This window comes from Periplaneta americana, chromosome 5, assembly GCF_040183065.1.
Source record: "Periplaneta americana isolate PAMFEO1 chromosome 5, P.americana_PAMFEO1_priV1, whole genome shotgun sequence".
In the NCBI taxonomy this organism is placed as follows: domain Eukaryota; kingdom Metazoa; phylum Arthropoda; class Insecta; order Blattodea; family Blattidae; genus Periplaneta; species Periplaneta americana.
The window spans coordinates 117,070,720-117,084,030 of NC_091121.1; the positions used below are offsets into that span (position 1 = coordinate 117,070,720).

At 35.0% G+C, this 13,311-nt stretch overlaps 1 protein-coding gene across 3 annotated transcripts in view; it reads right to left on the minus strand.

The window, feature by feature from the left end:
- Ptpmeg2 (Protein tyrosine phosphatase Meg2) overlaps positions 1 to 13,311 on the minus strand; it is a 787,512-nt gene that overhangs the window by 27,346 nt on the left and 746,855 nt on the right. For all 3 annotated transcript variants that reach the window (XM_069826415.1, XM_069826414.1, XM_069826417.1), the window contains 2 exons: positions 10,059 to 10,288; positions 8,098 to 8,305 (listed from right to left, as the gene is read on the minus strand). In XM_069826415.1, coding sequence (XP_069682516.1) covers positions 8,098 to 8,305; positions 10,059 to 10,288 — 438 coding nt within the window. The remainder of the gene's footprint in view (positions 1 to 8,097; positions 8,306 to 10,058; positions 10,289 to 13,311) is intronic.

The following is a 13,311-nucleotide window of genomic DNA, read 5'->3' on the forward strand; positions in this document are numbered from 1 at the left end:
CCTAATCCTAATTCATTTAGAGTTTAGTCCCATGTAATGTTTTTAAAATAAAATCAAATTTCACATTACTACGTTCTCCGATCTACATCTTAGGCCAGGGAGTCGCACTGAAGTACTGGTAATGTGAGGAAAATAAGAGAGGTTGAGAAACACTGGAGCTGAATGTAGAACAGAGTAATATGTTGTTGTTTTCTAATGCCAGGCATTTGACAATAAAGTCATTTGATCTCTTGCACTCCAATATTTTTCAAAGATATTGTCATGGTCAGCCACTGAAGCACAGATTTTGAGGTATTCCGAATTCATTTCTTGGTTTGAGTTGCACAATGGGCAGTTAGGTGACTGATATATTCCAATTCTATGCAGGTGTTTGGCCAAACAGTCATGGCCTGTTGCCAATCTAAATGCAGCTACAGACGATTTGCGTGGTAAATCGGGCATTAAATGTGGATTATGATGCAGAGAGTTTCATTTTTTCCCTTGAGATTGCGTTATCAAATTTTGTTTGTTGAAGTCTAAGTATGTAGATTTAATAAATCTTTTCACAGAGTAATACGTAAATTTAGTAATAGGTCTGTAAGTAGCAGTGTTGCCCTTCTTTGCTAAAGCATCCACATTCTCGTTTCCCAGGATTCCACAATGGGATGGTATCCCTTGGAATACAAGTCTTTTATTGAGTGTTATTAATTGAGAGAGCATTTTAGTTATTTCTGCTGTTTGAGATGAAGATGTGTGTATAGGGACTATTGATAGAATAGCTGCTTTGGAATCTGACAATATAACTGTATTTTTCAATTTATTGATGTTGCATAGAAGATTCCTGAGACTTTCACTTATTGCAATGATTTCTCCATCAAAACTTATCCAAGAGACCTATAAAGTGAGAAGAGACAACACGTAACACCTGCACCTGCACCTTGTTCCCTGGAGATCAAGGATCCGTCGGTGTATTAATGTGGAGTGTATGTCTCTAAAGACAACTGTTTCATTATTTCAGTGTTTACTTCTGATTTCAGTATTTCTTCTGTTAAAATTTAGATTATACTCTCTACATTTAATAGAGTTAAAGGGTTTGGTTTAATTTGTAAGTAATATGACATTCTGTATCAATTTAAAAAGAAAGCAATTAAATTATGTCTTTATTTAATGTAAATAGTCATATGTTTAAATTTTCATAGAACAACTTTAAAAAATTATTATTATTATTATTATTATTATTATTATTATTATTATTATTATTAACCAAATTTCTACATACTCATACCTTCTACACAATTGATGAATTGTTTATGCTTGTGAATTGAATTATTCTACTTAAATGACATGTACAATTTTATATAGCTCAACTAAAATATGTTTTTATATTGACTTAATCTGTTTACTATGTATTGTATTATTTTGTTTAGCATAACTGATGAATTGTATGTACTGTAAATTGAATAGTATACTGTATAGGTCAACTGATGAATTGTTTAAGCTTATAAATTGAATTAATCTACTTCATATGAATTGTATAGCTTAACGAAAATAAGTTTGTAAATTGAACTAATTTGATTGTATATGTTTGTATAGTTTGGCTGATGAATTGTATATGTTCTTAAAATGATTACTAGTCTGTGTAGCTCTACTGATGAATTGTATATAGACCTACTGTAAATTGAATGGTAATATGTATAGCTCAACTGATGAATTGTTTATGATTATAAATTGAATTAATCTACTTGATATTAATTGCACAAATTTGTATAGCTTAATGAAAGTATGCTACTTTGTATTGTATATATTTGTATAGTTTTGGCCGATGAATTGTATATGCTTTAAATTGAATAGTAATCTATATAGCTCTACTGATAAATTGTTTGTGTTTGTAATTTGAAGTAGTTTGCATGATATGTATTATCAATTTCTGTATATCACAACTGGTTGAATTGTTTATGCCTTAAATTTAATTAAATTGTTTTGTATTATAATATAGCTCAACTTATGAATGATCGTTTGCATTTGTAAATTTAATAATCTGATTGGCTATGTATTGTATACTTTTAGTAGAGCCATTGATGTAGCTCAGTCGGCAGACTCGCTGGGCTGCTGATCCGGAGCTGCGTTCGGGCTTGGGTTGGATCCCCCTTTGGACTTTGGTTTCTTCCGAGGTTTTCAACAGCCGTGGGACTGAAGCCGGATGGTCTATGGCGAGTCCTTGGCATCAACACCTTTGATTTGATTACCCCCTTTGATTTGATTACCTGGTTGGGTTTTTCCGAGGTTTCCCCCACCGAAAAGGCAAATGCCGGGTAATATTTTGGCGAATCCTCGGACCTCATTTCATCTCACTACATCTCGCCAAAATGTAAAAAAAATTGTACAACATTGTAAAAATTGTAGAAAATTACTAAATTGTAAAACTATAAAAATTTGTAAAAATTGTAATTGTAATATTGTAAAATGTTGACATGTTCCACATCTTAAAGCTTCATTGCTCATGTAAGATCTATGGAATAAAATAAATGAATGAATGAATGAATGAATGAATTATTATTATTGAATAGGCTCTATGATGGTGTGAAGGAAGCACCCAAACAGCTGTAAGCCACACGTGGTTATATAATTTAACACTAGTAAGTTTACCATTTAATCAATAATTTATATTATTATTAGTTTGTTTATAACCCCCTTTCAACTGTTATGCGGACCCCCAGTTGACAATCAGTGCTTAGACCATAACACTACAGCACAGGACTAGTCTATATTTTATATTGATAAAAAATAAATGGGTCCAATATGGATTCTTCTTGAAATGGGGATCTCAGTATGCTTATAGGGAAGGAACGTAGACTAATAACTATTTGTCGCATAGGATTGGCTAAAATTAATGTATGCATTTATTCACACTGCAAATGGGTAAATACCCGGTGGCAGTGGTAACTAATTACACTCAATAATGACAATTAATAAATAATAATAATAATAATAATAATAATAATAATAATAATAATAATAATAGTATAATAATATTAAAAAGAAGCATCCTAAATTAAATGAAGCACGATCACTTAAAATAATATTTAAAGTAAATCTAATTTGTATCTTAACTCTAAGTCGTGGAGTGCAACAATGTTTTGCCGTCACAGTTCCGAATTGTAATAGTTCCGGAAAATCACTGTGACAGATAATGACTATTTTGTTACAGTGTGATTTTTGTGTTCGCCTAATTTTTAGGTATTGCAAATGTTTCCAGATTATCCTGAATATAATTGAATAATTATATGACGACACAAATGGTTTGCCATCACGAGAAGACATGTTCATGTTCATCTCTCTTCTGCGAATTGGAATATCAGTGCCATGAATATTACAGAAACAAAAACATAATAATAATAATAATAATAATAATAATAATAATAATAATAATAATAATAATAATAATAATATACTTTATTATATCCAACTTTTAATACTTCTGTGTTTATAATGTTTACTTAAGTTTCACGAAAACGTTTATTTGTAGTTGCTATTAATACTTCAATAATCTTAAAATAGCTTTCTCCCACTTGAAGGACAATTAAAAGAGAGAAGAGATTAGCGGAAACATAAAAAAAAAAGTTTCTCCTATGCATCGATCACTTCCCCTGCTCCTGAACTATGATAAGCTCGTCAGATGGTGAATCGAAGTTGTCACACATGGTCACATGTAGTTCTATAATTACAGTCGCCATCATTGCTATGAGTCAATATTGGGCGGAGATGGCAATTTCTGTTGCCGTGACAGATAATGGCTATTATATCTGATTATAATTCAACTAATATTACCACTGGAAGCTTGGGCAAACTTGGAACAGTGTTTTTTTAACTTTGTTATTTAACGACGCTGTATCAACTACTAGGTTATTTAGCGTCGATGGGCTTAGTGATAGCGAGATGGTATTTGGCGAAATGACGCCGAGGATTCGCCATACATTACCTGAAATTTGCCTTACAGTTGGGGAAAACCTCGGAAAAAACCCAACCAGGTAATCAGCCCAAGCGGAAATTGAACCCGCACCCGAACGCAACTCCAGATCGGCAGGCAAGTGCCTTAGCCGACAGAGCTATGCAGAACAGTGTTTAACTTGGAACATTATCATAGGATATTTTCGTTTTTTCACAGTGGCAACATAATCTTCACTTGTTACTTTGTTGTGCAGCACATTGATTCTATTACAGTTTGGTGTTACTGTGGCAAAACGAAAATACCCTATGATAATGTTCCAAGTTAAACACTGTTCCAAGATTGCCCATTTGACGGTACTGGCATTCTATGAATTCACTATGAAAGTTGCTGCAATCTCTCCCTTCCCCAATGACAAGTACTTTCTCACCAATTGATCTGAATCTATCTAATATATGAGTAGAGCTCGGAAGGTGATGAAATATCATCTTTTTTCTGAGACATCACAGACAATGCAGGATGCAATATAAGCTCGTTTCACTTCAACACGAACCAATATAGCCCACTTTTATTTTGCATTTTTCTGCATTTTTCGAACTTGTATTGTATATTGGTCATTGTTAAGGAAATATATTACCTTTTGTTGCATTTTTTACCCTTTTTCTGCTTTTAACGGACTTTTCTTTATGTTGAGGTCGTAATTCATATTCGGGAACCTACTGCAGATTGCTTATACAATTTGAGTGTGTCATACAGGAATTTTCCTTATGATTACATCAGCCTTAACTTCTGATCACGTGTGTTAAGTGTTTCACAAATGAAGACTTACAAATGCCAAAAGTGAAGTAAAATAGACAAAGTTTTTTAATACAGTTATTGACTGAGTTTGGTAACAATACATTTTTCACAGATGGAAGTAGGCTATACTATTTTATAAGTTGTATGAAATTAAAGAAAGTGAAGATGCAGTCAAATATATGGTGAAAGCAGGCACGGCAATTAAAATCATTTTACACAAAAAAGGTTCACATAACATGCATGGTTTTTGTTCTTCATAGAGTGTATGAACTTGCGAGTTAATAATTTGCAAAAAGTGTACGAAAAATTGGACAAGAAGTTAGACAGAAAATGAAAAAGGTATTGGAAAACAACATTGGGTACCAGTCAATGTGTAAAATCGAGAAAGTTCAAGTGAAAATTTTGACTTCGATGCTTTTGATTTAAGATTTTTCACCAGGAACTTGATTGTGTCAAGTATGCACCCATGACGTCAGTTGAAGTAAAAAGGAGTTATTATTATTAATTAAAATTTGTCTCAATGAAACTTACAGCAGAGTCCGTATAGGCCAGTTTCTATCCAATGCTTTTCCAATTCACTGTGGGCTAAAGCAAGGAGATGCACTATCACCTTTACTTTTTAACTTCATTCTAGAATATTCCATTAGGAAAGTTCAGGATAACAGACAGGGTTTTGAATTGAATGGGTTACATCAGCTTCTTGCCTATGTGGTTGACGTGAATATGTTAGGAAAAAATCCACAAAAGATTAGGGAAAACACCGAAATTTTACTTTAAGCAAGTGAAGCGATAGGTTTGGAAGTAAATCCTGAAAAGACAATGGATATGATTATGTCTCCTGACCAGAATATTGTACGAAATGGAAACATAAAAATAGGAGATTTGTCCTTCGAAGTGGTGGAAAAATTCAAATATCTTGGAGCAACAATAACAAATATAAATGACACTCGGGAGGAAATTAAATGCAGAATAAATATGGGGAATGCCTGTTATTATTCGATTGAGAACCTTTTGTCAGCTAGTCTGGTGTCAAAAAATCTGAAAGAATTTATAAAACAGTTATATTACCGGTTGTTCTCTATGGTTGAGAAACTTGGACTCTCACTTTGAGAGAGGAACAGAGATTAAGGGTGTTTGAGAATAAGGTTCTTAGGAAAATATTTGGGGCTAAGAGGGATGAAGTTACAGGAGAATGGAGAAAGTTACACAACGCAGAACTGCAGACATTGTATTCTTCACCTGACATAATTAGGAACATTAAATCCAGACGCTTGAGATGGGCAGGGCATGTAGCACATATGGGCAAATCCAGAAATGCATATAAAGTGTTAGTTGGGAGACTGGAGGGAATATGACCTTTGGGGAGGCCGAGACGTAGATGGGAGGATAAAAGGTAATATATTTCCTTAACAATGACCAATTAAAATGAATTTGAGGGAGGTAGGATATGATGATAGAGACTGGATTGGTCTTGCACAAGATAGGGACCGATGGCGGGCTTATGTGAGGGCTGCAATGAACCTGCGGGTTCCTTACAAGCCATTTGTAAGGATTATTATTATTATTATTATTATTATTATTATTATTATTATTATTATTATTATTATTATTATTATTATTATTATTAAAATCTTAGTCATTTTTTTTATTTTAATGTCATATTTTCAGAAATTTAAGGTCATTTTATAGGTCATTTTTTTGTGATTTTTATGTCATCAACTTCCGAGCCCTACACATGAGCATTGTGCTAAAACATTTATATTACATAGCCGTACTCAACGTTTTTGTCATGGTGCAATGTTTTTAGTCAACTCTCCTAAGACAGGTTTGAACCTCTCAAGTCACAAGTGACACCAATAAGGCTTCACTCATGAGGCAACTAAGCCAGGAGATAACGGGATAGGATGGCCAGTTCCTTTCCTCCTCCAATACGTACATCGCTGACTAGTAACATATTACACAATCAGACTTAGATGTATACAAACAATTGTCCTTCCTCTGACACATATCGTTAAGTGAGATGTAGTGCCTGAATAGATATAAGATGTACAGATACAGAAATAAAATTTGGAGCTCCCTTATTGTATATGTTTCGCTTACAACACACTGCGAATATGCAGTAAACAAGAGCTACTTGTGGCTTGTGGACAGTCATGCGAAATTGTTGCCTACATACAGGTGGTCTCGATGGGAGTCTCGCTCCAAATTTTAATTCCGTATATGTACATATCAGCCAAAACCTCAATCAGAGGTAATGGTGCATTATGGGAGATTAATTTACATTATACGTGAATGTTAAAGATAATGAATGATTATTGCAGAAGTGATGGAGCAGTGACAGGAAAATGGATGTACTTTATGAAAACCTGCCACAAACGCTTTCTTTGTCGAACATAAATTATATTTGAACTCATTGCGATTTGAACCTAGATTATGGTGATTCCATTATCATGTCAACACAATGTTTCGGATTGACTTCATTGTAGTTTATAAATCTAGGGAGTTTACTGGTGCTATGAATTAGTGAAAGAATGCTGATAATAGTTCATAGTGATCTATTTTCATTGTGTGAAAAGTTAGATCTATGTAATTTTTTTAATGTTTGTTAAAAAATGCTTATAGATATTTTATTTTACTTTACTGTCTTTTAGTTGAGATAAAAAAGCTCTCTAATTAAGCTTTCATATTATATATAACAGAACAGAGTTTGTACGAATATTTTTTTAATCAACTGGAAAATTTAAATAGACTTTCTCAAAGACGTACATATTTAAATATTTTCGAAGAAAATCTCAAAATTCGCTTACACTTATCAGTAGCTATCAACAGAACTTTTTCTTCTTGTGTATGTGTACAGTCGCACACACGTGCAAGTGCATACACACGCACATGCAACCCCCCCCTCCTCTCATGTTCTCTCTCCTACCCCAGCTTAATGATACACAGTGCTCTACTCTATAACTCCAAATCACAACAGTGCATCACACTAACTTCCTTCAAGCAACCTTAATATATCTTGCTAAGGTAAAGTGTTACATCTATTGAAGTCATTAGTCTTGAAATCTGTGCAATTAATTTTGCTTGCAGTGTGGGATTCCTGTGAAAGCTGAACTGATGGTATTATTAGTTCAATAACTCTATTAGCAGCTGTGGTGGCAGTACCAGTAGAAATATTTGTTCAGAACTTGAAGAATGTGATTGTTCAATTGACACACTATTTTATTGTTGACTGTGGTCACCTCTCTTATCTTTATAACCCCAAACATTTTTTTAGCGCTTTGTTCATAGTCTTATTTTTATCATGAATTCTGTTACGCGAAATTCCACAATACTGTACCTACTGTTAATATTTAGGAACACTACGTTATACTTACCAGTCCTCCCTATGCCTGCACTACAATGAACAACAATAGGTGGACCCCGCGGATGACCAGCCCATGTGTCTCCTAATGTGGCTACCATCTTGCTCTGCTGTTGTCGCACACGTTCTAGGAAGTCCAGCATAGCAAGGGCACTGTGTGGCACACCATAATCAGGCCATGATGTGAATTGATAGTGGCTCACCTCTCTCCACTCATCCGTCTGAAAGAATTACAATACAATGAGAATGAAGACTTAATCTGTATGTTTAGAGACAAGTTAAATAAACAACTATATTCACAATCAATCAAATTCTGATTATAATTCATCGATTATTATGTTATATATTGAAAGATAATTACGATTAATCATCATCATCATCATCATCATCATTATCATCATCAGCACTACAGCCCAGATCGAGCCTCGGCATCTTTCAGGATCCTTTGCCATGAGTTCCTATCCTTGGCCACTGTTCATCAGTTCTTAACTCCAAGCTTTCTGATGTCCTTCGTGATACAGTCCTCCCACCGAAGTCTAGGTCGTCCAACTCTCCTCTTCCCTTCAACCTTGTACTCCATAACTCTTTTCGGTATCTCATATCTCATTCTCTTCCATCCTCTTGACATGCCCTGCCCATCTTAGTCTGGACACCCTAATTGAACGTATGTCAGAAGATTTGTGTAGGCCTTATAACTCTGTTATTCCTCATCAACCATGTACATCCATCGTTAATGGATCCGAAGATTCTACCTCTCAAAATTGTTTAAATGTTCAATATCAAAAATCTGTTATGGTGTACGTAAGTACTGGTTTAACTAGGTTTTATAAATTCTACATTTAGTCCACACAGCAGCACAGCATATCCCCTGCAGTACACATAGTTCTTCTTCTCCCTGGAGGCCTTTCCTTCAGGGCCAAACTACTTTCCCCGAAGATGGTAATCCATGTTCTAATCGCATGAACAGATGGGATGGGCTCATGGCTCCATAAATTAAAATCACGAAATTCACGTCAAGTAGCCTCAAAACTGTAGTTGTTTTTGTAAAGATTTTAATTGCAAAAGCACGTTATGCACCACTCCACCTTTCCATGATGACTAAATGGCATTATATTTGCAACAGAATATGCGAGCAGTTTATACCCTTCAACTGAGCTGTGCAAGATATACGGTCTTTAAAACTGCCCATTCGTCTGCCGGACCCTGTATATTCTGTTTTACCAGTTGTGTGACCAGTGCATTTTCTACATACAGTCAGGGATTTTGGCCCCTGCAAAAAGTAAGTAGGTGCACTAAGAGCAAGTTACTCATCACTACTGGCGGGCTGGGTCACACAGGTCAGGCCGCAACGCAGGGGCGTATTTTGCGGGCTACCGGCGGTAGCCCAAGGAAATTACAAAAGAAAAAGTTTATAATATAACATAATGTAATAATTTTGTATTATTAGTTTTACCATAGTAATTAAAATTAAAGTAATTGTTAGATATATTTTGTGTAATAATAGGGTCAGCGGTAGCCCAAACCCTTTAACCAGTATACGCCACTGCCGCACAGTCATAACACCTAACACTTCCTTCTTATCATGTCGTGGTACATCCCGTCTTGAAACACAATATTCTTCCACACGTCCGGTACATCTGTTGACTAAACAGTATCATAATGACTTATATTTTCTTGACATGAGTGTCCTTCAGCTTCGATCATAGATATTTTCATTCCTCCTCTTTCCTCTTCCCCTCCTATGCACATTTGTGATTAAATTTTTTTCTTATGACGCAACACACAGCTCGCTCACTAGCCAAACAATCAAGGACAGGGGCCATTAACGCTTAATCAAGTTGTAAGAGGAAGTATTTGTTTATTTCTTTCTTTATTTCTCAATTTCTTTCCGTCTACCTATCTATTTATCTATTTATTTATTTATTTTCATTTACAAGAAGCTAGGAATATATAACTGCAGCAAGATTAATATACCTTGAGGTTTGTGAGCTGAAGTGAAGTGACTGTATAGTCTGCATGTTGCTCCACTGAAGTTGTTGTAACTCGGAAGCCCCCATGAGTAGCCACACCACCTTCTTCTGCCTCCCAGTACTGACCACATTTTGTTCGTCCTCTTTCCACTACTCTTGTTGTCATCACCACTACTAATACTTGTTGTTCCCAGATCATGCGCCAAAAATCACATGATGTTTTCGGTAATGGACCTGTTAAAAAAAAAATACAATGTTCATATTAAATATGCACACACAAAAAAACGTACGTGTGTGAGTACAGGTATGCTTACACACATGGACTACCATAAGCATTAAGAAAAGAACCGGAGTTATCAAGAGAAACAGGAGATGAAAGAGAATTTAGTAAGAGTCAAGAATAGTTAACATACCAATGAGGACGAGGAACAGGGGGGGAGGGGTCAGCTACTGACCCCAAAGGATATTTTTAATAATATCCCTTTTATTACAAGAAAAATTTGTTTTATGTTTTTATGACTTATATTTTTGTTAGTTGGCCGGAGGGAAAAAGACCTTCAAGGAGGTCGAGACGTAGATTGGAGGATAATATATATATTTTTTTATTGGGTTATTTTACGACGCTGTATCAACATCTAGGTTATTTAGCGTCTGAATGAGATGAAGGTGATAATGCCAGTGAAATGAGTCCGAGGTCCAGCACCGAAAGTTACCCAGCATTTGCTCGTATTGGGTTGAGGGAAAACCCCGGAAAAAACCTCAACCAGATAACTTGCCCCGACCGGGATTCGAACCCGGGCCACCTGGTTTCGCGGCCAGACGCGCTGACCGTTACTCCACAGGTGTGGACAGGATAATATAAAATTGGATTTGAGGGAAGTGGGATATGATGGTAGAGAATGGATTAATCTTGCTCAGGATAGCGACCGATGGCGGGTAATGAACCTCCAGGTTCCTTAAAAGCCATTTGTAAGTAAGTAGAACTATTGTTGTTACATTGTAACAAAATATCCAGTTTCGGCAGCAGTTAATTGTCGAGTAAAATTAATTTTTGTCGGTACATACATGCACACATTGGATTCTTATTTTCATATTTATTATATTAGACTTAGTAACAATAATTGCAGTTAGAAGTTGTATTTCTTTCTTTCACTGTAAATGTGTCTAAGAAGTACCTATTTGACGGACGCACTTATTGAAATGAGATTTCAGAAACATAATTTATTTGATAGTGCTTGTACTGAAAATGAAGATGTTATTCAGCAGCCTACAGAGCAAGATGTAATAGAAAGAAAGTAGCAGGTCAGAAGAAGAACAAGATAATTTCTATTTTACTCCTTTGAATAATTACATCACTGTTTATTCTTTTTAAAAATATTTATCCTTTTTATAAATTATATAATTTTGAGCTGTAACACCATATGAGAAAATGACAGATTTCTGGTTACCTATTGGCATATAAATAGTACCAGTACTTATTGTTTTAGAAGTTTAGCCTGTATAAAGGCATCCACGTCTAGAGGCAAAATTCGAAATGATTGTTTCTGTTTACATAATTACTGTTTCCGTCTACATAATTATTTATGTATGGTACATAACTATGCATTACCATATTAAATAACATTGTAGTAAATAAAATTGTATATCATGGAAGACTTATTTCTTTTGTATCTGTTGAAAAATGCTTTATAAAGTCAACACAAATGTAATAAAGTTGAGATAAAAGATCCTTAAGTCATAACAATTACAAAAATACATAATTTACCCAGTTTTACTGCAGAAACAGTATAAACTCTGTGGGGTCAGTCACTAACCCCAGCCATTGGTATTAGTTGATGTAACAATGGGCACTAGTATGCGACTCTTAACAACAATGTTGTTGTTTAATCAACTGTCCGAAGAAAGGTCTGAACTTCACAAGTGATACCAAAAAGGCGCCACTTATGAGGCCAGGAAATAATGGGGTAAGGTGGCCAGTTCCTTTCCCCCCCTCCATTGCATACATCGCCGACTAGCTACATATTACACTAGTCAAGACTTCAGATGTACAAAAACAATTGTTCTTCCTCTGACACATATCGTCAAATGAGATATACTGCCTCATAATAGATGTAGGGTAAAGCTGCCTAGTTCTGTGATATCCCTAATTCCGTGATATTTTTTTTAAATTTAATGTCAGTCAAAGCTTTGCCATTCGACCATAGCGCCAGACATCTTTCTCGAAAGAGTGCATCTTTCGCCTACTTTTGAGACATCGGTGAACTTGAGAGCAAGATGCCCAACCCCGTAACATTCAGTGGAAAACGTATCACGGAATTAGGCAACTTTACCCTACATATCAGCCAGAACCTCAATTAAAGGACAACAATATTAAACAAATTCAACTGGGCAAAGGTGGGCTGATTAGTGAGATTCTGGAAAGAGTTTAGAAGAGTATACACTACACAGTGTTCACAAAAGAATGGTGGGATTTCATTGTCATGTTGCTCCATTATGTTTGGGCGACAAAATTTAATGCATCCATAGATTCATTACTCATCTATCCAAGTTAATTTTTACATCCAATTGGCTGCACTGTCATAGTTACTTCTCATTATTTGACGTGGAATTAGAAAATGGCAACTAAGCAGGAAAAATAATTTTGTGTTCTAAGATTTGAGTTTTCTAAATTCGACACAATAGTGCAACGTGAATTCCGTTGAAGTTTTCAGGACACACCACATGACGACATCATCTGAAGGTGGTGTAGACTAGCATTGTCAAAACACGACACATTGTGCATCTTGGCACTCCATGCATTGTGCGAGCTTGGAGGGGTATGTACCATGCCACAGCATGGCAGTACATACAGTAATAGAGCAGCATTTGTGTTAGCAATGTTTTTCAATAAAAAATCATACTGCTGATTTAATCCTGAATAAAGCAATATGTTCCTCAGTAGGAAATACAGTGGAGATGCACAGTGCTTCGTGTGCAAGAAACATATTGTGTGTAAAAAATACAATGTGAAAACGACATTATATCAATTACTTCATTCAAATTACTTGTAGCTTTTAAAATATATTATTACGTAATATTAATGTAATTAAAATATATATCACGAAGGATTCCTCCAAAAAAAGGAGAGAGAACATAAAATAGGACGTCTCTTTAAGACTACAAACTCTTAATACTAATTTACTGGTTTCTTTTAGCTAAAGTTTAATTTAATTTCAATCCATTATTCAAACTGTGTTAAGCATTAATATGTATTATTT